The sequence below is a fragment of the Chiroxiphia lanceolata genome, chromosome 9 (assembly GCF_009829145.1).
Source record: "Chiroxiphia lanceolata isolate bChiLan1 chromosome 9, bChiLan1.pri, whole genome shotgun sequence".
Lineage (NCBI taxonomy): Eukaryota > Metazoa > Chordata > Aves > Passeriformes > Pipridae > Chiroxiphia > Chiroxiphia lanceolata.
In genome coordinates, this window is record NC_045645.1 from 21,152,367 (window position 1) to 21,178,937 (window position 26,571).

General features: G+C 36.3%; 1 protein-coding gene and 1 long non-coding RNA gene across 10 annotated transcripts in view; one reads left to right on the forward strand and one right to left on the reverse strand.

Annotated features, from left to right (window-relative positions):
* Positions 1-26,571, forward strand: part of NTNG1 (netrin G1) — a 149,750-nt gene that overhangs the window by 97,897 nt on the left and 25,282 nt on the right. For 2 of the 8 annotated variants that reach the window (XM_032696414.1, XM_032696415.1), the window contains exons 5-7: positions 3,379-3,405; positions 20,284-20,451; positions 25,918-26,055. In XM_032696414.1, coding sequence (XP_032552305.1) covers positions 3,379-3,405; positions 20,284-20,451; positions 25,918-26,055 — 333 coding nt within the window. Of the gene's footprint in view, positions 1-3,378; positions 3,406-13,267; positions 13,334-15,240; positions 15,301-20,283; positions 20,452-25,917; positions 26,056-26,571 lie in introns of all 8 variants that reach the window. The other 6 variants (XM_032696421.1, XM_032696418.1, XM_032696416.1 and 3 more) reach the window with 6 other exon arrangements.
* LOC116790907 overlaps positions 1-26,571 on the reverse strand; it is a 42,485-nt gene that overhangs the window by 14,539 nt on the left and 1,375 nt on the right. The window contains exons 1-4 of one of the 2 annotated variants that reach the window (XR_004358533.1): positions 25,822-25,898; positions 13,981-14,058; positions 7,426-7,810; positions 730-889 (exon numbers count right to left, since the gene is read on the reverse strand). This is a non-coding gene — a long non-coding RNA (uncharacterized LOC116790907). Of the gene's footprint in view, positions 1-729; positions 890-7,425; positions 7,811-13,980; positions 14,059-25,821; positions 25,899-26,571 lie in introns of those variants that run through there. The other variant, XR_004358531.1, reaches the window with a different exon arrangement.

Below are 26,571 nucleotides of genomic sequence, written 5' to 3' on the forward strand. Positions count from 1 at the left end.
TGCTGCTGGCAAATGGCCACGTGGGCATTGACAATGAAGGTGCTGAGAGGGTCTGCAGGGTAGGAGACTGGAAGCAGCAGTGTGACCCTTCTCACAGAAATCCTGATCCTTTTACTTTGTGTTATGGATTTCACACTGACACAAACTATAGAAGAAATCAAAAACTGGCTCTCTTTGCTAGCATGTGATTTGCTTTTTTCTTCATTCTCAATAGCCAGCTCCATGGTAGCTAAGAGCTAAAACAACCCATTTCTGGAAGCAGGGGAAACAAGAAAATTACAGGGCAGATTCAGAAGATCATATAAAAGGAAAACATCAGATTTTTTTTCCTCTCAAGTAATGCATATATATTTAGATGCACTTACAGTGAACATGTAATATACCAAACCACCACCTTCAAGTCAAGTCAAAAATAATAAATAGTATTACTGACATTTTACTGCAATATTTGCCATTTTGGGGCCAATAGCTACCCCTGAACTTTCTTTGCACGCTTTACTCACTGTCTCCTCACTCTAAAACTATTACCATTAATAACCATCCCAGTGATTTCAACTGGAAGATAATTTAGACTGAACATTGCTTTGGTTTAACAACTGAATATATGTGAATTCAATCACTTGGTTTTATTTGCTCTTTATGCCTGGCTGAATAGAGTTGTGCATCAAGGGACATAATGGGCCTGATCCTTCATCTCTATAACCTTTTCACATCACTTCACTGCTGCACAGATTTCAATACAAGGCTGACTGAAAATGATCTATGTCACATAACGTAGCAGGTCCATCCAAAGGGCCGGCAGTGGTGGGATGACTCTGCAGTGTGTTGGTGTCCCCAGCGGCAGTGGCACAGGAGGAGCTGTGTACTCAGGCCTTTGCCTGCCTCCGCACTGACAGAGAGGGAAAGAGAGAGAGAGAAAAGAGAGAGAAAGAGAGAGAGAAGAGAAAGAGAAAGAGAAAGAGAAAGAGAAAGAGAAAGAGAAAGAGAAAGAGAAAGAGAAAGAGAAAGAGAAAGAGAAAGAGAAAGAGAAAGAGAAAGAAAGAGAGAGAGAATCACACCTCCTGTGCCTCGTTACCTAAGGATTTGCACCAAATACAGCTCAGCTGAATTCAAGAGCTAGCCTCAATATGTAACTCCAGATCTCACAAAAACACTCATTCTAAGAATAATTTTCCCATCATATGTGCGGTTTTCACAGAGTTTTAATAGATCCTGCTTCATGGTCCTACATAACCAACTCTTTTCCAGACAAACTCAGAAGTGTCATTCTCACTCTCTTTAGTAAGAAGGGCATAAAGTAGTGCACTATCAAGGCCAGTCACCACACACAGGGATACCTGGTATTACAAAAATCAGTCTGGTTACAGAAGATCACGCCAACTCAGAAATAAAAAAAGGACAGAAATAACTTTTGAAACAGAACCTGAAGACACCTTTGCAAGGTTAATCCAGAGCCCCTCAGACTAGCAGGCACCTTGTGTTCATTATTCTCTGCCCAGGAAGCATTTATCACTACGAATTCATTGAAAATTTTGAAATACAGTAAAATGAGGAGAGCAGACTTGCAGGAAAACCTCTCTCTTTGCTACAATCTGTTCAGGAGAGAAAGGAAAGGATATTTATGTGTGTGTGTAGGAGACAGAGAGGTTTGAGGCGGGGGAGTATACCTAGAGGAAATACAAATACCATTTCACAGTGAAAGTGTCGGTGCAAGAACACAGTTTTTGTATTTTATCTAATATTTGTGTAGGTTCCATGAGTGTATAAACAAAAACGGATCCTGCTAATTTAAACCAGCTACAGTGACTTGCAAAAGTTTAAACAAGCTGCTATTGAAACTGCAGGGAAAATTATTTGAAAATTGATTGTCTTTTTGACATATAAGAGAAAGGGATAGAAGTTGTCTTTCATTATCCTAACTGAAAAAAACTCTTTTTGTTACTATTAGAACTATGAGTGTATTGTTCTATTATGATGATATTTTCATTTAGCTTTCAATTCCTTATGATGCTAAAATTTTGGAAAATACACATTAATCTCAGCAGAAGTGGAAATAATTAAGTTTGTAAACGTCTGAGCGTAGGGCTGGGTGCGCAGCAGGTGCTGTCTACAGTGTGGTGCTCAGTGCTCTGCCAGACCACAGGTGCCACAGGATGTGAAACCAGAGAGCTGCAATTCTGACATGTGCCCCAGGACTGATGTGAAGAAACATAAAAGATCTGTCCCCAGTCTGCAAATTCTTTTACTTCAGCATTGTCTTAGCCATGCCACGAGTTAGAAGTGTTCCCAACTTGACTCCACAACCTTGCATACATTGAATATCATTAATCCTCAAGACATTCCTTCACTCCAGTTTGCTAAATTGCAGAATGGGGCCACCTCTGACCAAGAGAGAACTTCAAGATAGATGTTAAAAGAAGTATAGCAGATGTTTAATAGAGATTAACAGAGAGATTTCTGCAGCAAAATGCGTGCCATCAAAAGTCAATAAAACTTAAAAAAGGCAAACTGTATTTAACCAAGAAGATGCAAATATCCAGGATTTAAATACTGATCTGCAGTTTCTGACTAGCCATAGTCCATTAACAATGGCATTTAATTTTAAGTAAATGGCATTTCAGGAAAGATTCATGTCCATATTTTTGTGCTACACACATTTCAGGGCAGACCTGACAAGAAGCTATCTTGGGACTGCATCATACAACATGAGATCCCACATTGCTTATCCAGTAAAGGAATTTTACTCCTCTGCAGCCCCACCTCTTATGGTAAATCTCACCTACCTCTAGAATGGTTTCCTTGCATCAATTCAGTTTAGGAATGAAATGAACAGAGGAAAAAAAAAATCAATGAGAGGCTTAGCCAATAAGGCCAACCTACTGTATTAGATTGTTTCACTCAATTACACTTCTTTTACATAGCTTAATTTAGATAACCGTCAGGTAAAAGAGATAAAAATAGCTATATACAATTAATGCAACAGAAGGTATCAACTGACTTAAGCAGCTGGCCAAAGCAGTTAGCAATCCATCTATCCCTTGGTTAAATTACTCTCCTAGATCTGCATAATACATGCATGACTGATATTTTTATCTAGAGCATTAAACCTAATGGCTGGTTAGTTGGAATACAAAAGTGTTCTGAACAAATTCATGAAGTGCAGAGAGCTGGTGTGGGTCCCATCTGTCAATGCATTTTAGTAGTCCCTGCAGCCCCATACTGAAGAATCTAAAGAGTCTGCATTTATGAAGGTCTGGGTACATATTGGCAGTTGCCACCACAGTATTCTAAAATTGTTTTCAGAATCTTAGATGTAATAGCTCAACCAACTACAGCAAACAGCTAACTATATTTCTTTGTGTTTTTTTTTCTCTACAGGTATACCCAGTATTTCCAGTATTGGTAGTAAGTAATGAAACCAGTATTGTTTTGCATTGTCATTCAGCTTCATGGATCTAATTTCCCAGCATCCCTTTCTGTTGTAGATAATGTTTCTCTGACTAGGTGCCCTATAGTGCAGGGGCTCCATGCTGGCCTTCTTCTGTTGCATTAACATGTAACTGTTATTATGTGGTCAGAGACAATGTCACTCCTGACAACTCATCTGCACTCAACCACAGATTTTCTGATTGGTTTTTATCACCAGATGAAGACTGAGTCTTATGAAATTGAGTGTTACACAAAGAATTAAGACACTATTGCACAGAAAATATTTGTTGAGCATCTTGAAAAAAAAAAGTGTTTGCTAATAACAGTATAGGACCATTAATTTTCATGTGTGTACACCCGTGTAAATCCAAAGAGCAAATGGAAGAGTTTATAAATGTAATAGCTTTCATTTTTATGAAGTAGATTTGCAAATACAGCGTATCTGCTGGTATCTGTGTTAACTCTAGTGGTCGTTGAACTCGGCTTTACGCCACAAAATAAACAGAATTGTATTCCTTCACAGAAAAAATGCTTTCTTATATGCAATTAAAGGACCAAAATATTATACTTAAACTATAACAAAACCGTGACACTGTTATGTAAAGGACCACTATATCAATGAAATAGATGGTTACTTAAATATAACACTTGAAGGGACTAAGTGCACAGCAGCTCAGCTGTGGGTCTCAGCTGAATTCCATAGCAGAGAAGTGCACACAGTCATGGCACGTTAGCTAATTACAAATAAAGCAGGGAGGCAGAAATGGGATCCTGTTGTGGCTGACTGAAAGAATATTCCCCACAGCCTCAGCTTTGCAGATAGTTTAGACACGACTTCTATAATGCAGGTCTATCTCAATTATAAAATATCACAGTTGTAAAATGCAATTTGCCATGCCCTGTATCCAACTGAAAAGTTTTTAATAATTTGGGTAAAATGGTCTCGCTTCTTATGATGCAAGGTCAGGTCTATCAATTTATAAATCAAGTCAGTTTACTTAAGCTCATGAATGGCACTGATTTGTTAAGCTCTAGACAGCAAGTTAAATGCCATCAAAACTATCTCCCTTGCAAGTGAGAGTAGCGTTAAAGCTGAACACCATGGCATCTGTTTTGCAGCTTTAATAGTGGAACAGCATCAATGACAATAATGTGCAAATGAAAGCCTTCAATCTTAAAAATGTCATTTTCCTGCTCTAGTATCTCCTTTGGTATTTGCATAACTGCAAATTCATAGCGATATGCTGTTTTCAAAACTTTGTGTTTAGACATATATTTTATAACAACAAAAAAGAAAGAACTAAATGAAAGAGAAAATTTATGTCAGGAATATTCCTGCCATTAATAATAGAAATGGGATGAATGGGAAAATAGGTCTTTGGAGTTTGGTTGTGCTATAGTTTCTTAGTATTGTGTTGCATGGTCTATATGGTTGTGTTTTCACTTCACACTCCATACAGCCTTCGTCACCACATCTCCCATTTCTGAGCATCAGCAGATGTTGGCCTTTGAAAACTTAATAGGGAAACTCAAATACCTTTTGAACAACGGTGAGCTGAAAGGATGCATTGTTGACCTCTTTGTATTTTACACTGGAGTGATTAGTACAGTTTATTTATTACAAATGGAGAAAATTCCATTTAAAATTCCATAGGAAATACAAGAGTTTCTGCAAGTCTGTACTTTATCATTAGTCTGCTGTAAATGTCTTGGAATGATATGTTGTAGAATTCAACAAATTTATTTGCCTTTCTGAAAAGAGTGAAGCATGAGCATCTCTTCAAGTAAATACTGATACTCTACTTGTTTTTTCCATGTGTTTTTTCTTAAATAGCTCATGGGGAAAATAATTCTACTTGCACAATATTCTGAACATCTTTCTGATAATACATAAATAGCAGAACTTTTGTTAAACAAGGATAGAATCCATAAATTTATCCTGGTCTCAAAGAGAAGTCAACAGAAGTACAATTAACACACAAATCCAAACAAGATTAATTAGTTGTGGCTGCTTTAATGGATTCTGCATGATTTTTTCTTTTCTCTATGCTAATACAGTATTTGTGTTCATATCAGCAGTTTTCCCCCATCTGGGGACAGGAGGTTATTCTTAGGAGATGCAGTTTGGGTTTCATTTTGCCTGGCAACAAACACCTACGGGGGGGTATTGGCTTTTGTGTACTTCCAGCTTTTCCTACTATATAAGGAGGATGGGGTTGGGGCAGGGGGGTTAGAAAGACTAAATTGCCAGCATACAAAGAAGATGCCAACATCAGTAATGTTCATTTAACACTTTTAAGACTGCAGTGAAAACAAGCAAAGAAAAATAAATATATTCCTGTGTTCACATATATGTATTATTCTCTATTCCTTTTTTACCTCAAAAGATCTCGTGTTAAAGCAGCTTATTTTTAAAGTTTGAACACAAAGAAAGAGTGGTCATTAGTAAACATCCTTTCTGATCATCTAGAGGGAAACAAAACAAATAAAAAAATCAGAGCTTTCCCATTAAGGTCATTTGTACCTGCTGTTGTCTATCAGTTGAGTAATAGGTTCTCTGATAATTTCCAGCATTCTTGATTACAATGCTGGCCCTTTCAGCATTTTTCAGCCATGTCTGGAAAAATACTGGTGAAAGTGTTAGCAATTAATGAGTCCCAAAACCATTTCATAATTTTAAGCAATGCTTACATACAATATGTAAATATTCTGAAAAGTACATTATTTTACTTGCTAAAATAATGATTTACAATTTTACATAGACCAATGCATCAAAATGTTCATTATTGTGACCAAATACCAAAGTCACTAATCTGTACATGTGTGCCTTCAAAAAGTTGAATCTTCTAAACTATGGCTTCTGTCTTTTTTTCCTGTAAAGCATAACTCCACTAATTATGCTAAACAGTTTGTTATAAAGGGTATAATTAGATACAGGATAGGATAGACATGATGTGCAAATAGCTCTGTGTGGGTGATTATCACCTTAAAGCCTGCTGCTGGCAGATGAGTCAGAGTTTAGAGACAGACCGTGCACCCAAGTGCAAGATGCAATCACAATAATCAAACGGTATTTTCTGCTTTGTTCTCTGTGGTTTTGTTCTTCTTTATAGCCAATTTCAATTGAAGAGAACTTTTTTTTATGATAATGAATGCCAGACACAGAAGTTAAAAAAAAGAAAAGACCAAATGGGCACTCTCTTATTTTATTGTTTTCTTAACCTTGAAAAATCTAGTAGGTGTTTTTCTGGAACTAAAATTGTGCACGGATGAGTGTAGCTTTATTTGTTTTACATATTTGTTATGAAATTTTAATGTGGTAAGTACATATCTTAAAAGGTTGTGAGAGCAAATACTAGCAGATTTTTTTTCTTTTTAATAACAACACAAGGTATTTTGGACCTGATTTTGCCCCCTTGCAGTAACCAAGAAGTTCTTTCATTAAATCTACAGTTGTGCGATCAAGGCTATTACAATGCCAAGCTCTGGACTAGAGCGTATACACAACACCCACGTATGTCATAACTAGCATAACTAGGTTGTACATTACTTTTCTAGTATTATTTGAGGTCAGGTTTTACAGAAAGCTGTACTGTTGAGAGACCATTAAGATGTTTATCTCCTTAGAACATTTAAATATTGTCTGCAGACTATATCTATTATTTTGGACATACAAGCAAAATGTTCTAATTGCAATTCCATTTTATCCAAATCTGACCTTTTAATAAATAATACTGTTAATCAGGCTCCTAGTCTAAGGCAATCACTTTATTTAAATAACTGATTATAACATCAAGCCACTAGCAGTATCTGTTTTCCCTCTTTTACTCTAGTACTTTGAAGCACTCAGAATCTTTTGTTTTAAAAATTAGATTTTCCATTATATTAAAACATTACTGAGCTGAAAGAAAATACGGATAGCCTTTATGGTATGATACACACTGGATCTGAAAGAAATTTAACAGTCCAAATAAAAGACATAATGGGTAGTTTTACCTGGTAGGATTCACAACAAGGCCATTTTTTTTCTGTGTAACTAGGATGTCACCCTTGAAGTTCAGGAAGCAAAACTGGCCCCAGCGCTGAGCAGAAAACATCCCAGCAGAGTGATTTGAGTGCAGGGTCAGAAACCACCAGTGCTGCTCCAGGGAGCACTGACAGGTTGTTGGGATGGGATTTGGGAGAACCTTTGTTTCAGTTTTTCTTTTACCAGATCCACCAATTTTAACAGATAAGAAGAGCTGTTCTCACCAGTCTCATAGACACAGCCACTGACAGTTTAATATTGTTTCTCATTCTTCATTCCAGTTCACCATCATCATCATGGGTTAGTTAAAAACAGTCTGTCAGTCAAACAGAGTTTTCAATGCTTTTTGATTTGCTGTAATATAGGGAAAATTATTCAGTTGACAGCTATCTTTGTTTTAACCATTAAAAAACAATGAAATGATAGGACACTATAGAAAATAAGATATCAACATTTCAATATGTACCGTGGTACCCATGCAAAATACATAGCACTTAAAATATGCAAGTTTAGCTCAGTCATTCAAGGAAGTTTATAGAGAGCAGGCATGATCCACAAAGATATTTTAAAATCTAATTAGCCATAAAGCTTAGGGAGAAACTGCTGGGAAAAAAACATACTTCTAGATATTACCCTCTCACCTTTTTCTTTCTGTCCCTTAGACATGTAATCAGTTTATTTCACAGAGTATAAGGAAAGAATGAGATTTCCAAATCAGCATAGCACTTATTAAAAAAAAGTCTTGATTTCCTGTTCATCAGCTGTGTATTACTGTACAATAATCTCAACTGACTAGCCAATTTCAGCATTTTTGTAGGAAGAAACAGAATCGATCCAAATAAAAAGGAGCAACCCCTGCAAACTATCAACAAAATTGTTTACTTTTTGTTTCATGAGATTTTTACCTAAATATTTCATTCAAAAAAGGCTTTGATTCATTGTGCACTTCTACAAACATTTTAGTGGAAATACTTAAAATTGAAGAATTCCCTCAGCCCTCATTAGTTTGAGAATCAGCCAACAATTTATTCAAGTCAATGGACTTTTTTTCTGATATCTGAAAGTTTCCAGAGCTAGATTTATCTTTTTTTTTTAATCCTCTAAAAAGATCACTTTTTTTTAGTCTACAACAAGTGGACACATAAAGGACTAATTGCATTTAAATTCTTCCAACAGTTATAAAAGCTGTTATGGCTGAGGAGCTGCCATAAAACAACCACATCTTCACATTTATGCAGAATTCTCCTTTCTTCAAAGGAACAGGTATGAAACTTCCTACATTGCTCCAAGAAAGATTGCCTAATATTGGCAAGTATTTTTTTAAAACTTAATAAAATAAAGGGGTGATTAAAAAAAAAAAAATCAGCATTTCTTCTCTTTCAATGCTTTCAGTTTGGCAGTTTAATGAAAGTGCTGAAAGGCAAATTTTATGTAAGGTAGGTTATCATGACTTCAAAAAGACAAAAGGAGATAGAAATGCTGTAATAATGATAGTGTGATGCTTGCAAGAAGTGGTGGAACACAATCTGATATAAACACACCCAATTATTCTATCACTTACTAAATATGCCATTGATTTCAGTGAACATTATTTTTTATTATTCCTAGCTTTTTGTTCAATATTAACACCTAAAACCACTGTTGTAACTCCACTGTGCCCAGCATATATTTTTTAATATCCTAGAACAGCTATTTACTGTTGCCTACTTACAGTTTAAAAAAGGCAGTGGCAAGGGCAGCTTTCTATGGCTGGAGACATGAACTTCTACTGAATCACCAAGTTTACATTGACAATTTTTCTTATACTTTTTTGTGTTTTAAACAGGAGGAAAGTTAGAAAGCACCTTAATCAGAATATTTCACTAGGGTTCCTTATTGTTATTAAAAATCAAATTAATAATTATAGTTGCCAACACAAGTGCTCCCTGTTTACCATTAGTGAGCATGATTTAAGACTTACTGATTTATTAGTAGTAATTTACAGCAAATACATTGTTTGTGGGCTGGGTCAGCAGACACAGTTTAGGAGATGACAAGGCGCTACTCTGCTGTAGAGCACAGATGCCCAGGCACCATCACTGTGTTCATACACTCCATCATCCTTGCTCTTCATCCCTGAGGAAGGATAGCCCCTCTCAGTGGGAATGCATTTTATTTTTAATGTCAGCTCATTACTTGGTCGGAGTGAGAAACCAACAACGTGCTGATGAATTCCTGCCAAGATCATGACAGGTTTTTTTCATGTGCAGCTGCCTGGTTGGAATTGGGCTGAAACTACCCGTTCATTTCCTTTATTTCCCCGATCTGAAACTATGATGTAGCCCATGGTGCAGACAGCACTTCCAGTGAATTACTGAGACAGATTTTTTTGTCAGATTGGGATTTTGACAGATTGGGAAGGGAAAAAGGAAATTAATCTAATAAATATAATGGAATCAGTTTTTCCTTACTTCATGAAAGATTTTTTTCCCATAGTTATTTTCTACATATAATTGGCTTTAGAACAATAGTAACTAAAAGTGCAAAAAGTTCCAATGCAAATATAAAATGTCATATCTGATTTTCTGCTCAACTGAACAGCTCACATACCTCCACTTTTAAAGGTGCCTATAGTAGCTTCAGTTTCAAATAATAACACTAAAACATACATTCAGAAACTCTCTTTCACATTTCTGTAGCCTTGTTTGCCCCAATAACTGTCATGGAATATATTACAGTAGATTTACGTAGGATATCTTATAGAATACCTACACCAGAATTCTTTAATTATTCTGGTAAATAATGACTCTAATTACAAAATACAGTGTGCAGTCATAGAAGTGTTCTGGAAAAGATTGGTTTATCTAGTCAACTTCTCTATAAATAAAATCCTTCATGATAATCTCTAAGGACTAGAAATATTTTCACAGGTTGCTGTGAAAGAATAACTAGCTGCTAAGTGAATCTTCCCAGTGGCTGTTCAAAGGATGACTCATCTGCTCCAATATACATGTGGGAATGACAGTCAACATTCTTTGACTTGGACATCTCACATATCTTTTTAGATAAAGCATTTAAAGTCATCTCCCTTAAAAAAAAATAAATCAATTCAAGGAGATGAAGAAAGACCTTTATCAAGAAACCTGTAATCTTGATGATAATACAGTTCGTGAATAAGGATATGAAAAAAGATATCCTCTTTACCAAAGATTGAAAAAAATCACATAATATAAGCATTAAGTCTCATTAGTCTCTCACATTACCAAGCAGCAGCTGGTTTCAGCTGGATATGACCCTCAGTAACCTCATCTGACTTTAGCGTTGACCCTGCCATGGGCAAACATAAGAAACAAATGACCTCCAGAAGTCCCTTCTAAGATGGTTATAATTATCACTAATAAGTCATAATAATCACTAGTTATAATGCTTAATTGGTAATCTCCAGGCACTGTAAATATGTTCTTTATTGTTTTGGGTGTCCATTAAGAAACTCAGCTCAGTGTTATCTAATTTAAAGGGTCAGGGAATTTTTAATTATTTTGTGGTAAGTCACAACCTCCATTTTAAGTTCGCTAAAACAAGCACAGATCTATAGCATTTACAGGATCACTAAGAAATAGGTAACACTGATTTTTTTCTGCCTTACAAGGAACGATTTTATTTGGACATGAGATTACTTGGAGAAATTATAATGAGAATAGATTATATATGAAATATTACTGATTATATGAGTGAGTCCAATTATGTCAAGTGTCTGATTTCCTATGTAGGACCTGCAGTTTACTAAATGACATATTACAGAGGGTTAGTCCTAAGGCATTACAAAGCTTTGACACTATTACTTTTACCTCTGATAATACCTAAGCCTTTTCAGTTCAAGACCACTATACCTGTGAATTTTTGTATTAGGTGTGCCACACTGTACTTAACAACACAAGGAGGATATTGGAAGCTCCAGTCTGAAATGTTAACAGCTTTCTGCAATAACTCTGGTGCTGCACAAGGGCTAAAAGAGAAAAAGGCTCAGGGGACAGCAGGACAATGTAGTCCATAAAGATTGCTTTTGCTTTTTTAATATATTTTTATATGTATTCTCTAATGTCCAGTCCCTTTAAAATGTTTAGGTTCCTAAAGCTACCAGAATTTCAACAGTGAATTAACTGTGCAAATAATTTGCCTGTGCATGCTTGAAACTTATTTACTATAACCAGTCAGTCAGTGTTTCAGGAGGAGAAAGGTGGTCTCTCAGGTGCATGGTAGTAGAGTCTTTCAGTGGAAGGGCTGGGTTATCATGCCACCTCAGTGAGTACAGCTTGTCATACACCCTGATTGTTGTGTTTGCACTTCCTATGTGTGTGAATTGGTGGATCTGACCTGTAGAGGCAGGTTATTTTTAATCAATATATGGACCAAGAATCTACCAAACTGAGTCTGTTTTTCTTTTTTCTTGATTGATAAGGAAAAAGCACAAAAATGCAATAATCTGATGTAATTATGTGATTAGATTACACCTTGACCCATTCAATTGCAAAAGATTACCTAACAGTAAATGGCACAGTGCAGGTCATCATCTTTTACTTGAATTGTTCTCTGTGTGGGAGGACTTTGGAGACAGACAGCCTCACCCACCCAATTTCTCTTCACCCTTGACAAATGGGTCAGAAGAAACTTTGGGATGTCCTCCTTCCATATCAGATGTTTGAAGCCTCAGTCTTTTTGCCACAGCTTCACTGCAGGTCTCCCACTAAGATGGACATAACAGTGAAACGTAAAGATATATAAGCATAGGCCCCTGATGCCCAACCAAGTTGTGACAACTGCAATCTACTCAACTACCCAACTGAATTCCTCATAGATGGAAGTGAAGGAATAGCTCTCTTATGTAGAGAGCTATGTAGCCATATGTAGGCTGACGTGACCATTAAGAAAAATTCTGTTCGACTCAGAGAAAACACAACCACTGCAGTACCCAGAGAAGATAGTAAAAACATGGTCCAAGTCTGATGTTTAAAACAAGGCAGATGGAAATGGAAAATAAAAAGAGTTTTCTTTCCTTCCTCCACAATGCCCCCATCCCCTTCACATATTCTCAGCTCCAACACCCAGCACTCTTCCGCTGAGGATTGTCACTCCCCACTACTCCAGCCCTGTAACACATTAACCAAAGGAGATAAAGCTCTAAAGAGACACAGATAATTCTTTTGCTGTGACACAAGATGCTTCATGCAAGTAACACGTTATGTAGGATTTCTAAGAAATGTAGACATTTAATGTTTTGACAAAAAAAAAATTAAGCTGTAAAATATATCAGCAGAGGTGATAGGAAATAGATGAAACACAAAAAGCTTTGAGAGCTGAAGAAAAGGCCCACTCTACTGGTAAATATATTTCTTCTGATAACAGATATGTAATTCACTCAAAAGGCCCTAAAACAGGATGATAAGGTAAGATATGTGTCTTTGATAAGAAATCCATATTTGTCTGATACTGTCATTTTATCTCTGCAGAGCAGATTTAACAGAATATGTTCCTGTTTTGTTCCTGGTGTTGGAACCATATATATTGCCCTAGGATATCTTCTCATCATGAAAAATTATATTTTAAACCACAGAGGATAAATTGTTATGCACAGTATTTTATGTCCATTTGGTGTTTTGGGAATCATCAGTTGCTTGTTTTCTTGTTCACTGTGGAGTCATGTACTGTTCAAGTGCAACTTAGACTAGTACAGAAATAGATGTTTGTAATCTATGTCTTTGTCCATATGCTTGCCTGTTTAGTACAATAACACAGATGTAAATAACAAAACCTGATTTTTCCTGATGCATGCAGATCCTCCAAAGTTTGATAGGATATGGCCGAATATTTCTTCCCTTGAGGTTTCTAAACCAAACCAAGGTAGGATGTTGTAAAATTCCTAGTGGTCTAAAGTTGCTGAAATTGCTTTTGAGTCCCACATGGTGGCAAAAGTAGTAACAATGATAATCCAACTCGCTTTTCTCTGGTACTAAGTAATGCTATCCTGTGAGAAAATAACTATAAAACAAACCTTATCTGAAAAAGGAGTCTTCCAGCAATCAGACTGTACACATGACTGCAAAAAGTCTGGAAAAGTAGACACTCAGTACTGATATACAGAAAGCCCTAGATAATGTTGGACTTGTTTCGACAGCACAGTCTATATTTTGAGTAAGTTTTGAGATTTTTGAGTGAAAAAGATTGTCATTGTCTACATCAAACTCATTTTTAATGTCTTGTTTCCATTTTGCTTTCCCAAGTGAGCTGAGAAGCATTCTCAGCTTTCATGCCATCCACAATACAAGCAAGTTCTCTGCAGGACAGACTCATGGTTTTCTATAATTTGAGCGCCACACGAAAAATTACTCACAGACTGTGGCACATTGATTAGCATTGAAAGAAACAAATTACTTTTTATGACTAATAAAAGTAAGGTTCTTTGTTGTTTGAAGAAGTATTCAGCCATACTTCACATTCAGAATGATTGTTCATTATAAAAATAATGTCCTTTTGTTCTTCTTACTTACTGCCCTTTCCTCTTCAAAAATCCCTGCAGAAATCTGGCCTGTGGCTTGCCTTCACTGTTCAAAGGTGTCCTTTCTGTGCTGTAACACATAGAGGTGGAGAATAAAATTAATGAAAAGGCAGTCTAGAAAAAGAGCCACTAAACCGAACAAGATGTGTTGGGAATTACATTGGAAGGGCTGTAATTAAATCTATGGATCACAATGATGAAATCAAAACACATGCATGTAAAATCTACCATGTTATATGTGCAAGTTTCTATGTGCCCAAAAAAACAGAAAATACTAATTAATCTTTGCTCTCTACAAGAATTAACAATGTACTATAGTTCAGATTATTCATATATATTTTAAACTAAATATCCCTGATAAAGTGATACTTAGCATCCCAGCAACTTCATTTAGCCCATGTTACGTTTTCCAAGCTTTTGCATGTGTTCCTTAAACAAACAGCAAAAACCAGATTGATCTCCGTTCCTCTGCTTTCTGTAAGGATTAGCCTACATTATTCACAGGAATTTTAAATCAAAACATTCCCAATTAAATTATACTTAGCATTTCTAATGGATTTCATAGCTTAATTATACTGTGAGTGATCTAAGACTTTGTTGCAAAATACGTCTCAAACAGCAAAGAATTATTCAGTGTTTCTTCCCCAAAAATAAAGAGCTTAAGTAACTTTAGTTTTGATGTTTTGTTAGGGAACATAAAACACAAAAAGTTACAACCATTTCTATTCAGTTTATGTGTGTTTGCAGCATTTGTTAGTGTTTAACATTTATTGTAGATTAAATACTTCTAGGAGTTTACACAATCCTAGGATTTTAAGGATAGTGTATGAAAAGAATAATTACAGAAATCTACCTATATCTAATTGTTTTATTGTGGGGTTCATGTTTATACTATTTGGCCAGAATAAATATGCATACAAATTCAATAAAACCCTTTTCAGACCACTCTGGTTACCATATACTCATTTGTCATGGATTGGGAGAAATCACCAAATAATCTCTAACACAAAACTGCCAAAGTGTGTCGATATGAATTACATTCCCCATCTTGATCTTGGGTATTATAGCTCAAATGATTCAATACCTGGTAGTATATAACTCATTTTCTCTATCTTTCACTCTTTCCTTAGAAAACAACAACCATTGTTAAATTTAATTTAAAAGTTAGAAAATAAAGATGTTTATTTTAATCTTTTGATTTGTTCCTATGTGATATCTTTTCTAATTTACTGTTCATTTTATTACTATCCAGTTACTCCCAAATTAGCTATGTCAACTGTTTCTTCTGTTCAAGTTGCAAACCACAAGAGAGGTAGGCATTCTAGGATTCATACAGTGTTTCCATAGTGCTCTGTGTTGTGAAAACATTGCACTGTATGAATCTGGAATATCTGTGAAGTGTACCCATTAGTTTACTAGTGAGGCATCTTCATTGAATACAACAGAAGCATTAAGTTGCGTAAACACAGGCCATAAAAAGAAAAATAAATCTGCTTCTTAGAGAGTCATGTCTGGCAAATAAAGTGACATGGCATTTATTTTTAAAGGAGTAAAATGTATGAATATGACCATTCAGATCCTTGCCTAGAAAGGATGTTTACTAGAGTCTTGTGTTCCTCACTGATATGCATAAATTGTAAAAGAGGAAACATAAGGAGATTAGTTGAGGGAAAACAATACAGAAAACATCAGTTGTCCATGTCCTCAAAAAGTATCTGTAAATGCCATGGAGTGTAATGCATTGTTATGTCTTTTAATGCATTGTAAGTGTGCCTTACATCTTCATTTTATTGTAAGTGTGCAAATTCAGAGTGTAGGCATTACATTTTGAACTGTTCAATGTTTCATCAAAATAGTGGAATTATATAGGCATAATAAAGCATGCCAATATTCTCTCTGACGTACAGGCAGCCCGTTTCATTAGCATATCTGTCATTCACAGTCTGAACCCTGAGATCTCTTCGTTGTTTTTCCTCATCAGTTTATCTCTAAAGAGTATGTATGAAGATGTTTTGTCTTTCTGTAGCTATTGTGAATATCTCATTATTCATGAAATACATATTAACAAGGAATAGGGTTATTAAAAAATGTTTGAACTTAGTTTGACCTATTTGATGAGATCATGGTAATGAGCCATACTGTTTGTTATGAAGCAAAGGTAATTTCTAAGGTTACAGTGAAATCTCCTTTGTTTGCTGTAGTGTATGGAAGAAGAACACAGAGAACACACTGGAGAATGAAAAAGAAAAAATAATGTAATGATTTCTGAATGCACTTTTCTTGAAATATGCTTTGTGCTTTTAATTAGAAAGTCACACTGATAGCTGTCTCTTGCATTACCTGTCTTAGTTTAAAAACTATGAGACCCTCCCATGTGTGTTTACCATTGTTTCATGTGGTGGCATTTCATGTTTTACTGGTTGCAGCTGAAGCTTCAGCTGAACCTCGTCCTCACAACAATAGTATGTCATCTCAAAGATGTAATGGGGCAAAATGTGTTCAATTTATAGAAACAAAACAATTAGATTATCAACCTCTTCATGAGCCTCCTTCAATGGGCAATTTTATCATACTTTATGCAAGAGGATCAAGATTGTTGCAATAGAATCATTGCATTGGAAAATAGTTTTTAAAGGCTGATAGAGTCAATGCTTCCATGAGTTTGCAAGGAATTTGACAATTCCTGAGTCATCCAAAGACAATGATCACATCTAACATGGCGGTCTCTTCTCCCTTTGTCCTTCACATTAAACCTATCTAGCTATCGTTACTTCTCCTCTGAGATTTTAGTTTTCAAACCATTCACTCCTTATTGTTATTCAACTTATCTGTGTCTTTCCTGACATGTGGTACTCAGAACTGAAAGCAGCATTTTCTAGCTCTGTAAGACACTCATGTTGGTAAGACACTGTTGGTAAACCATGTGCAGCCTGATTTTGATACTTCTTCCCTATCTCCTTCAGTGATTGCATGACTTTGCCAGTGCATGAAAAGTGGTTAGGCTGCTAGACCAGAGATGTGTACCTAAACACCTAAGTTGTGCTTCTGACAATTCTAACAAGCAGGCTACTTTCTGGTTAAGGTGAACCATGTGATAAGGTAGACAGGCCATACAACACTAACAAGTATTAGCTTCCCAGCTGGCATGATGCTGAATGCAATTCTGTGTGCTATGTTTGAGTGGTGTAGCACCTCATGTAGCCAGTAGAGAAAATAATTCCATTTCAATCATATAAGGACTTTTTACATAGCTTATTTTTATAAACACAGAAGGATGTAAAAATGATTCATTGATCAGGCCAACAGCAGCAAATTATTGCACTAGCAAAATGGTGAGGAGGCAGGGGAGAAGGAAACATTACCACAAAATTTATTTAATCATTACTTGCCATGCCTCTTTTTTTTTTCCTTTTGCCATTATTTACGTTCAATGAGATGTTAAACTGTTTTCAAGTTATCTGTGGGTTTTTTCTACACCACGTAGCATTTACTAGTCAGATCAAGACTCCTAGAGCTTTCCTGTACCTTAGCATAAGTTAACTTTCAGACAAAGACTTTCTTTCACACAGCTACAAGAGCAGTACCCATATATAAATGCAACCAAGTACAAGAACTGGTCTCATCGTTTACCTTTAATATCGATGACCCACGTCTGAACTTGGGTAGTCATTTTGCATATGTTTAGGAGCATGTGTGTACATCCAAGTCCTTCATAATTATCAGATGCTTCTTCACTCTAAATCATCATTTGGAGCAAGTCTTGTTACAGAGTGAATTACTTAATGTGCAGCTTTTTTTTCTTGTGCTTTTGTAATGTGCTTGTAATTATGTATAGTAGTAATATTAATTAAGGTCATATCAAAATTTCAGAGTGGAAGTAGTGCAGTCATTCATTCACAGAATATTCTCCATTTCTTTCTGCTACTTTAAACACCAAAGATGATGTAGTATGGCCTGATTTTCATTATAGTCTGCATATTTTGGAAACATAAAATGTAGTATTGGGTTGCCTGTTACTGATTTGAAAAACAAGGTAAATTATTTCCTCTAGATTCACCTACAGTATGAAAATGCTTAGCAAGTTTGACAAACATACCAATACAGTATCATCTCACCAAAATAAATTGTCTAATGGTAGTAGAAGACAGGTGCTTTGTCAGACAGAGAGACTAAGACAGCCTTGCTTCTGAATCTAAAACTCAGAAAGATCAGATTGATTGCTTATCACTAGCCAGTCACATAAACTTTTACGATCCTAACAATTTTCTGTGATTCCTATTTGGTAGTGCTAGTTTTCACTTTTACATCTCTCTTCTCTGTCCCTCACAGCCAGTTCTCACTTGAGATGCTGAATCACACTGACCAACTGCAAAAGACAACAAACATTAACATATTTTTCATCCCTACTCATTTGTCTCAAGTGAGACTGATACACCAAATGTTTTCCTGTACTCCAGCACTTACAGGCATCAAAATTATCAGATTGGCATGAACCACAAAACATTGATTTAGAAGTATAGTATCAAAGAGAACGGGAAATATGTGTTAACTAAATGCGTATATGTAAAATTAATTAATGTTTCCTGGCAGGAGAAAGGCAGCTCTCAAGATTGAAACATATGTTATGCTAAATGTCTAAGAAAAAATGCAGTCTATTTACAGTCCACTACATCAGACAAAAGCCAAAGAAATATATGTATTAGGTGGGCATACCATGCTCAGAAACATGTACGAGGACTGTTATTTCTTTATAAAAATAGAGACAGGCACAAATATTGTATCTGATGCCCACCTCCAACAATCAGTGGGCTCATTAGGTGTCCCAGCATAATTAGGAGGATACCAGAGGAAAGGCAGCACAAAGTGCTTGGCCTCTGTCATGTATGGAAACATTTTACGCCCTCTGCTACAGCTTTATCTAATTACAAGATAAGTTAACTTCAAGACCTTGAAGCCCTTCGAAGTCACTGCATCCAGTGCTCTGTTACTGAAGGAAACATACTGTAATTTCTTCCACCAGTTAATAAACTACATCTCTAAAGCATCAGTGTGTTTTGCTACAAATTGAAAATGTTCAAGAACCTCAATGCCCTAATGGCTAGATACCATCTCCTAATTTCCAGCTGAAATTTCTGAACTACCAGTTAACACCAGTTCTTGTGCCAGTGTTGTCCATTAGGATGGCAGAAGGCTAACTCGTGATGATAGCCCATTGATATCTTCTATCATCAGTTTCCTAGAGTAAACAAGCAAAATTATCTTAGTCTTCTCTTTTTAAATAGACTCTCTACTTCTCTGATCATCCTAATAACCTTTCCTGCATTCATTGTGGGCTGAGTGCTCAGGCTTAGAACACAGAGCGGAGCTATGCCTTCTATAATGTTATTGATACATTCTTAATTTCTCCTTCATTCTGCATAAAGCCAAGCATTGCTTGTGATTAAAGACTAAAAGGTACTAGCATTCCATGTCTAATGAAGGGGGTTTTTAAAAGTGGCTGTCATGCCAACTGCATTTCAGATGGCTGCAGTAAGCATGCTTTCTATTCAGTACACATTTCAGAATTTTCATGATCTTTTCTGGCCCAGTTGTTTTTCATCTCAGAATACAAAAATGGGTTAATGCTTACCTGAAAAGTACAGTGGAAGTAGCTCTCAACTAACAACTGTCTTCCTTCCTTTTCTTCTCTGTTTATCATTTTAGGAGGTGCTGGCCAAAATTGTCAAACTGGAGATTTGTTTAGTCATGAAATAGAACAGTCTGGTTCCCAAAATGCCTATCAATTATAGCACCCAAAGTTCAGTAGCATTTTTGAATACTCACCATTTCTGTCAGGAAAAAGATTTATTTTACTTACAGTTGTGGATTTAGGCACAATGAAGTTTGACAATTTTGTCCACTAAATTTAACATTTTTAATATGAGGAAGTTTTTCCTGGGTCTTGATTTATACTCATCTCAAATGTGCAAAAATATGTGCATTTCTATCAGCAGAAACTATAAAGCCTCCAGTAACCCTGAAAGGTTTACAACTGCAAATGCTTCAGTTCCATCAGGTCTGCCAACAACAGCCAACCTTCGACGTCATGCCATGGTTGTCGGGTCACGCTAACCTGCCTGAAACAAACTCCACTTTCATTGCAGATAGACATCTGCTGTTGTCCATGTTACATTGGTTAACATGTATGTGCCATTCATTCATATTTCTGCTCATGGTTCATTTTTACTAAGCATGTAATGTGCTATTACTCTGCTGCTGTATACATTTTGTATACATTTCTGTTCTTCCTTGAAAGACTGTGAATGCTTCGGGCACTCCAACCGGTGCAGTTACATCGAGCTGCTCAATACGGTCATTTGCGTGAGCTGTAAGCACAACACTAGAGGTCAGCACTGTGAGTTATGCAGGCTGGGCTACTTCAGAAATGCTTCTGCAGAGCTGGACGATGAAAATGTGTGCATAGGTCAGTCCCGGGATAACTGCGGCTTTTCTTCTGTGCCTTTTCAGCCACTGGCAGCTGCTAGGGACCACTGCTGCTTACTTGCCAGTTAAGGCAGAATGAGCTTTTTCAATGGATAAGAACATCTGTGTAGACTTCTTGCCTCATTTCCATTGCCCTGGTAGCCCCAAGGAGGCATTTTGAATCCGTATATGATGACGAAACTCTCTGTCTAAGGGTCCTTACCCCAGCAGTCCCTGAGAAACTGGCTGTGCTGTCCTTATGCAGGAGGGAGCCACGCTGGGGTCACATATGTGAAAACTAAAAGATTGAGTCTTAAATACTTGTTCCCAGCCCAACTTTTGCCATTACTAGTACAAACTCTTGAATACTTGCCTGAAGACCCACAAAAGTTGCCAGCTGCAGCAAGAGGATGTGGGGAGTGATATTTATTAACCCGTTTTATTCACTAAATTTCACAAAAACATATTGCAGGTAATTCTGTTCCCAGGCACAGGGCTATAAATGCAGTGTTACCTCCCCTCTCCTTAGAGGAGAAACTGAAATTATATCCCTGAGGTTAGGAACAGAATTTGTCAAACCAGTTCAACATGATGTCAATTTAGAAAAGGAATCCTGAGATAAAAACAGTGCTTTAGAATGAGCATCTGCTATAAATATTCAAATTGCAGAATTAGGGAAAATATCAGAACATAATAAGAGAAGCATATTAGTAAAAGAATTAACATCTTTATCACATTAGAAGAATATGCATTATTCTCATGTCACCACAGACAGTATATAGCACACGTGAGGACACTTCAGGTGAAGACTGGACATAGCCAATAAAGGAAGCCATCTACAGTGGTCAGTAGTTAACAGGTAGCCACAAAAGACACTGTTCTAGTAACAAACAGAAGTAGAGAATTTAATTATTTAATGTTTCTTATAAGCATCAGTAGGACCTTTTTTGGATTATCATTGTGATTTTTTTCATTCCATTTTCCAGGAAGCAAAAAGAGTAGTTAGCAGATATTTTAATGCCAAAATAGACTATGGATGGATAAATTATATTTTCATATTCTTTATAATCCATTGCTGAGATTCAAGCCAGAAACTATTTAGGTTGCTATTATTTGTTTCAGTTTGTAACTTGACAGATTAACATTTTACTTTGTGATTAAACACACAGATCCATCCACGCACTGCATTTCACGTGTCCTTTTAACTTTGCTTGGCAACGCATTCAGAAAATGCATGATCTCCTTTGACAGTAATTAGTCTGAGCTAATAAGAACTTTAGTAGGCAAGTCATGATTTTGTATGACTGTGCTGAGGAGATTAACACAATCAAATGTTCTTGGAAAAAAACACTGTCCCACATATTTGTTTGATGTAGATGACAGACATCATTGGTATGACACCAGGGCTGTATAATTTCAGCTGCTTAAATAGGCCTAATGAATATGACTGAATTACTCTGTTTGGAATTTTTCATCTGCTCATTCAGTACATTGTTTTCCCATGTACACTGAAATGCTAAGACAGCAGCTGTAGCTACATAAGACAAGGAAGTTAGTAAATGATAAGTCAAAAATATGTAATTTTTACATTAATTTACAATTGATATATTTAAAATGTCTTAGTAAAACAACTATGCACTTTGCAGTTGCCTAGACTCTGCAGAAATAAAATTTAAAACCCTTTAATTTAAAAAGAGTCTGGGGGAAAAAAAAGGCAATGTGAAACATTTGTTGACTTTCCACCTTAATGAAAGCAGAATTCCCTTGGGCTCCCATGAGAATTGTACCACGTGAAATGACTGTAGGCTCCAACCCAGGTTTGCTACATATTAGGTATTTGTTTTAAATAAATAACATTCTTGTTGGACTAATACAGTTTTCACGGTCACAGTGATCATACTGCATACAAAATGTATGTGTCCTAACATACGTATCCTCGCTGATTTGCCAACTTGAGAAGTCTTTCATACTACTTCATGTGTAAAATCAGTGAAATGGGGAAGATACCTAAGCACTTTTCAGAAAACAGAGAAGCTTGTGCCTAAAATATTTTCTTGAACTGGGGCTCCTGAGATTTAATCCTGGAAAATGCAGTGTATTTTCACCTCTGAGAGAGTTGATGGATTCACCACCCTTCTAGGTCAAGCACAGTCTTGCTCTATTGGAAACGCTCATTTCTCTTTTCGCTGAGTTTAAAATCAGTTTTTTGTGGTTTAAGTACAAGTGAAATGTTGACATGAACATTTTAATAAGCAGATTTCCAGTGACATGTGCAAGTCTTCTTCCCGTATGAAAGTCATTTTGCCAGGCTAATTCTTTCCTCTTCAGCTATATATGTAGAAAGGTAAAAAATGTTTGGATAAGCTAATTTAATGGCAGCTAACATTGGCTCTGATTTATCAAAACTGCTTACACAGTTTTCATAAATATATATGGTAAGTACATGGATAACAAATCTGTGAATCTTAGCTGATGCTAACTACATGGAAAAATGTAAATTGTTTAATTTTTAAAACTAAAGAATTCAAATACTGAGAAGGTTTTTACCAGTGAACTATATGCAATGCATTATACAGTGAGCTTAAATCTAAATTATTGATCCCCTTAATTTCTTTAGAAGCAAAATAAATTTTATTTCTTAAAATGAAATATCAAATATTTGTGGATTTGTAAGTTAACTGGAAAATTACCTCACATGGGCAACTGCAGTTTCTCAATAAATCAAGGTGTTCTGAAGTTAACAATCATTAATTTGACATGAAAAAGAATTTAACATCTTGAAGAGTTTTTTATTTCTTGATAAAGCCCTAATAACTATTTCAGTGAATTCGCACACTGGCAAGCGTGGAGAGCATGAAAACCACCAAGTAGACCCAGAGTAATAAAACATGGCCTTTGCCTTACAAAATAAATACTGAAGTGGTGATTGCTGTCACACTTTTAAGAAAGCCAGCCTTGCAGTCATTTAGGCTTAAACTTCAATTAACATCTGTGAAACTTCTAGAAGCCCTAACGATAAATGATTAAGTGAACCCCAAGGGTTGTCCTGTAGCCACTGTCAACCCAGACTGATAAGCAGCAAGCCTGCAGCCCACCTTCTTTTTACTTACTTTCATTGTGTTTTGTTGGCAGCATCACATTGATACAGTGAATCTCAGCGAACAGATGACTACTTCTGTTGATCTTCCCATCCTTTCAAACAGCCACCAGATGGAGGTTAGGAGGAAAATTCCTTCCCAGTTCAGATCTGCAGGGCTTTTTCCCCCACCCTGGAACCTGTGTGTGGTCTGCTTATTAGGACGATCTGAGAGCATTAGCTTAGTATTATTTAATGCCCTGTTGTTGTAAGGGGCACCCTGAAATTGTGACCTTTGAGTTTTTTAATGTCTTAAGTATTTGGAAGGTCTTGGGAGGTGTTCCACAGCCTGTGATATTACATTGGACAATGATCCTGGATGTTCTTTGGACCTCTGTAGGTCGTATTACTGTGTTATCAGTTGTGTATTGGGAAAGATGGAGACTAGATTCAGTTACTAAAGGTTGCTGGGTCTGTTTGGTGTTCTGATTTGATCTGGTAATTTTGTAAAAGAGCCTGGCTTAATCTTTGTTTCTACTATCTACTTTCCATTAAACAGCACAGTTTGGGCCTGGTACTTCCAACACGCTTAAGTGATGGAGTTCAGTAGGAAAGGTTTCACTGGTTCAGGATCAGAGTCTTGCTCTCTGGAAAATATTATGTATCTATAACATTCAGTATCACAGGCTATACATTTCTTTCACAAATACTTGTTTAAATCACTGTAACTCCATTAGATCTAACAAAGCTACTTTAACAAGAATTGGGCCCTCTGTTTCTAATGTAATTCCAAGTTTTTGTCTTTCAGGATTTTCTATAAACACTCTTCAAGCAAAATTTAATTCCTGCATTCAAAGTGTATCTCAGTTTTACACCTGTTTATAGAAGCATTTCGTACATCTGATTAACATGAGAATTCCCAGCTTTTCAAGTGGCACTCACTGTGCTATAATACTCAGCCTTGCACAGTATTTTTGGCATGTCAGTTTTCAACTTCATTAATGAATGTTGCTAGCTAATTGACTCTATTATTGTTGTGGAACCCTGTTTGGCATTCTTCTTCAGCATGCCAAATGTTCAAAGTGCCATCTGTAATTTATAGTTAATAAACAGTGAGACAACGGATGACAAATGTCTTTCTAGAAATATTTTTTCTGTTACAGTTTTTCCATTATAGATATATATAGATATATAGATATATGTAACTTCCGAGTTCAACTCCTTTTTGTCATTTATGATATCATTGAGGTTTAACGTAATGCTGGGGAACAATTGCCAAAGGTAGTCATCAAAGTAGTACCGATTCACAGACATATAAATCCAGACTCCCAGCAGGTTGCCCAGATTGAGGAAGCAGCAGAGATCAGATGCTGCCAAAAGGTGTCTGTAGTCTCAGCTGACAGTGAAGTTACTCTGGGTCTACATGGGTCTACATACATATAAGATACAGCCCTTCATTTGGGGGGAAAAAAATTATATAAATAACCAAGCTGAAGAACAGGAGTGCCAAAAATGAGCTCTGCCAGCTACTGTCTTGACTTCGTTCAGCTAGCTGAAAGCTGAACACAGATATTGTAATCACATTGAAGAAAAGGGCTGTGAATGAACAACACAGTAAGTGTTGTGGGAGGAAATGGGTTCCCTACTTATTCTTTAATTAGCTGAACACATGAAAAATATACAGCAGGGAATGAGCCTCACTGCATTTTCCGTCTGCACGCTGGGAGGTGAGAGAAATTAAAATGGCAGCATAGAGCCAGTTCTGATAAGTTTTGCTGTACATTAGTGCTCACCTCAAGCTTTCCATTGTGGAATACGTAACAGGTTTATTAATGTCACTGATAAATACAATCTCACCAACTTAATGGTAAATATCCACAAAAATTATTATACTGCTCAAAACCATAAAGGAAGACTATCTTGGAAATAAGTAAAGTGCATTTATATAGCCCTGTAAAGACATTCAGCACTTCTGAAAATATTGAATAACACAGATAAGCCTATTTTAATAATGTGAATCTTTTCACCTTGATGGCACATTGATATATCCATACTATACAAAACTTTTCTAATGTTCATTAAATTGTCAAAAATATTTTTGCCAAAAGAGAATCTGTTACAATCACTTGCCCTCAAAGACCCGTGGTATCTTCTGCCTTTATATCTTTTCTGTTTACTTTTTCTCTTCACATCATAAAACGTCTCTTCCTGAAATGACATATGCAAACAAATAAATGGACATGTAGTAGTTATATTCACTACTCTAGATATCCATAATAGACAGTCTTCCTTTACCTTTAGCACTGGAAATGCACCCTTTATTGGTATTGAATGAATTATCACCACATGTAGACCTGAATCCAGTGTGTATGTGTTGTCTTGTTTCTGCAGACTGTTATTGTAACCCTTTTGGTTCAGTCCATGATCGCTGTAATGACAGAGGATTTTGTGAGTGTAAGGAGGGAACATCAGGGCCTAAATGTGATAAATGTCTGCCGGGATATATCTGGCACAGCTTGGGCTGTCAACGTAAGTAACTCTGAGAGTCGCCCCTCTCATGCAACTTTGTTGCCTCTGGGTCTGTGTGCTATCATGTGCAGCTACTGAAGAGCAGAAAATGAGCAAAATGCTCTATGAGCTGTGAGAATGCCATAATGCCTGAACCTTTTGGGAAACTCCCAGCTGCGGACACTGACTGTGCCATCCTTTTATTTCAATGCACTTTCAGTGTCCTCTCTCTCTCTCTCTCTCACTAACACCTCAAGGAGTTCCCATTGAGCTATGTAAACACACGTCTTGAAAACTGTGAAATAAGTTTTTTATACTAAAACATCAGCATATTAACTTCAAATTCAAAATTCTTCTCAAAAGATAAAAGATGATTTCTCTGCACATTCACTTTTTTTCTGTCCTAACCTTCAGCTTCTTGAGTAAGTTAACCTTTCATACCTTAAAACTGTCCCTGGACAATAACTGCAAAACACTGGCTCGTTACCTGTAATAATTAGTGAAAACTAGATGAAAGCTAAAGGTTGAAAAAAATGG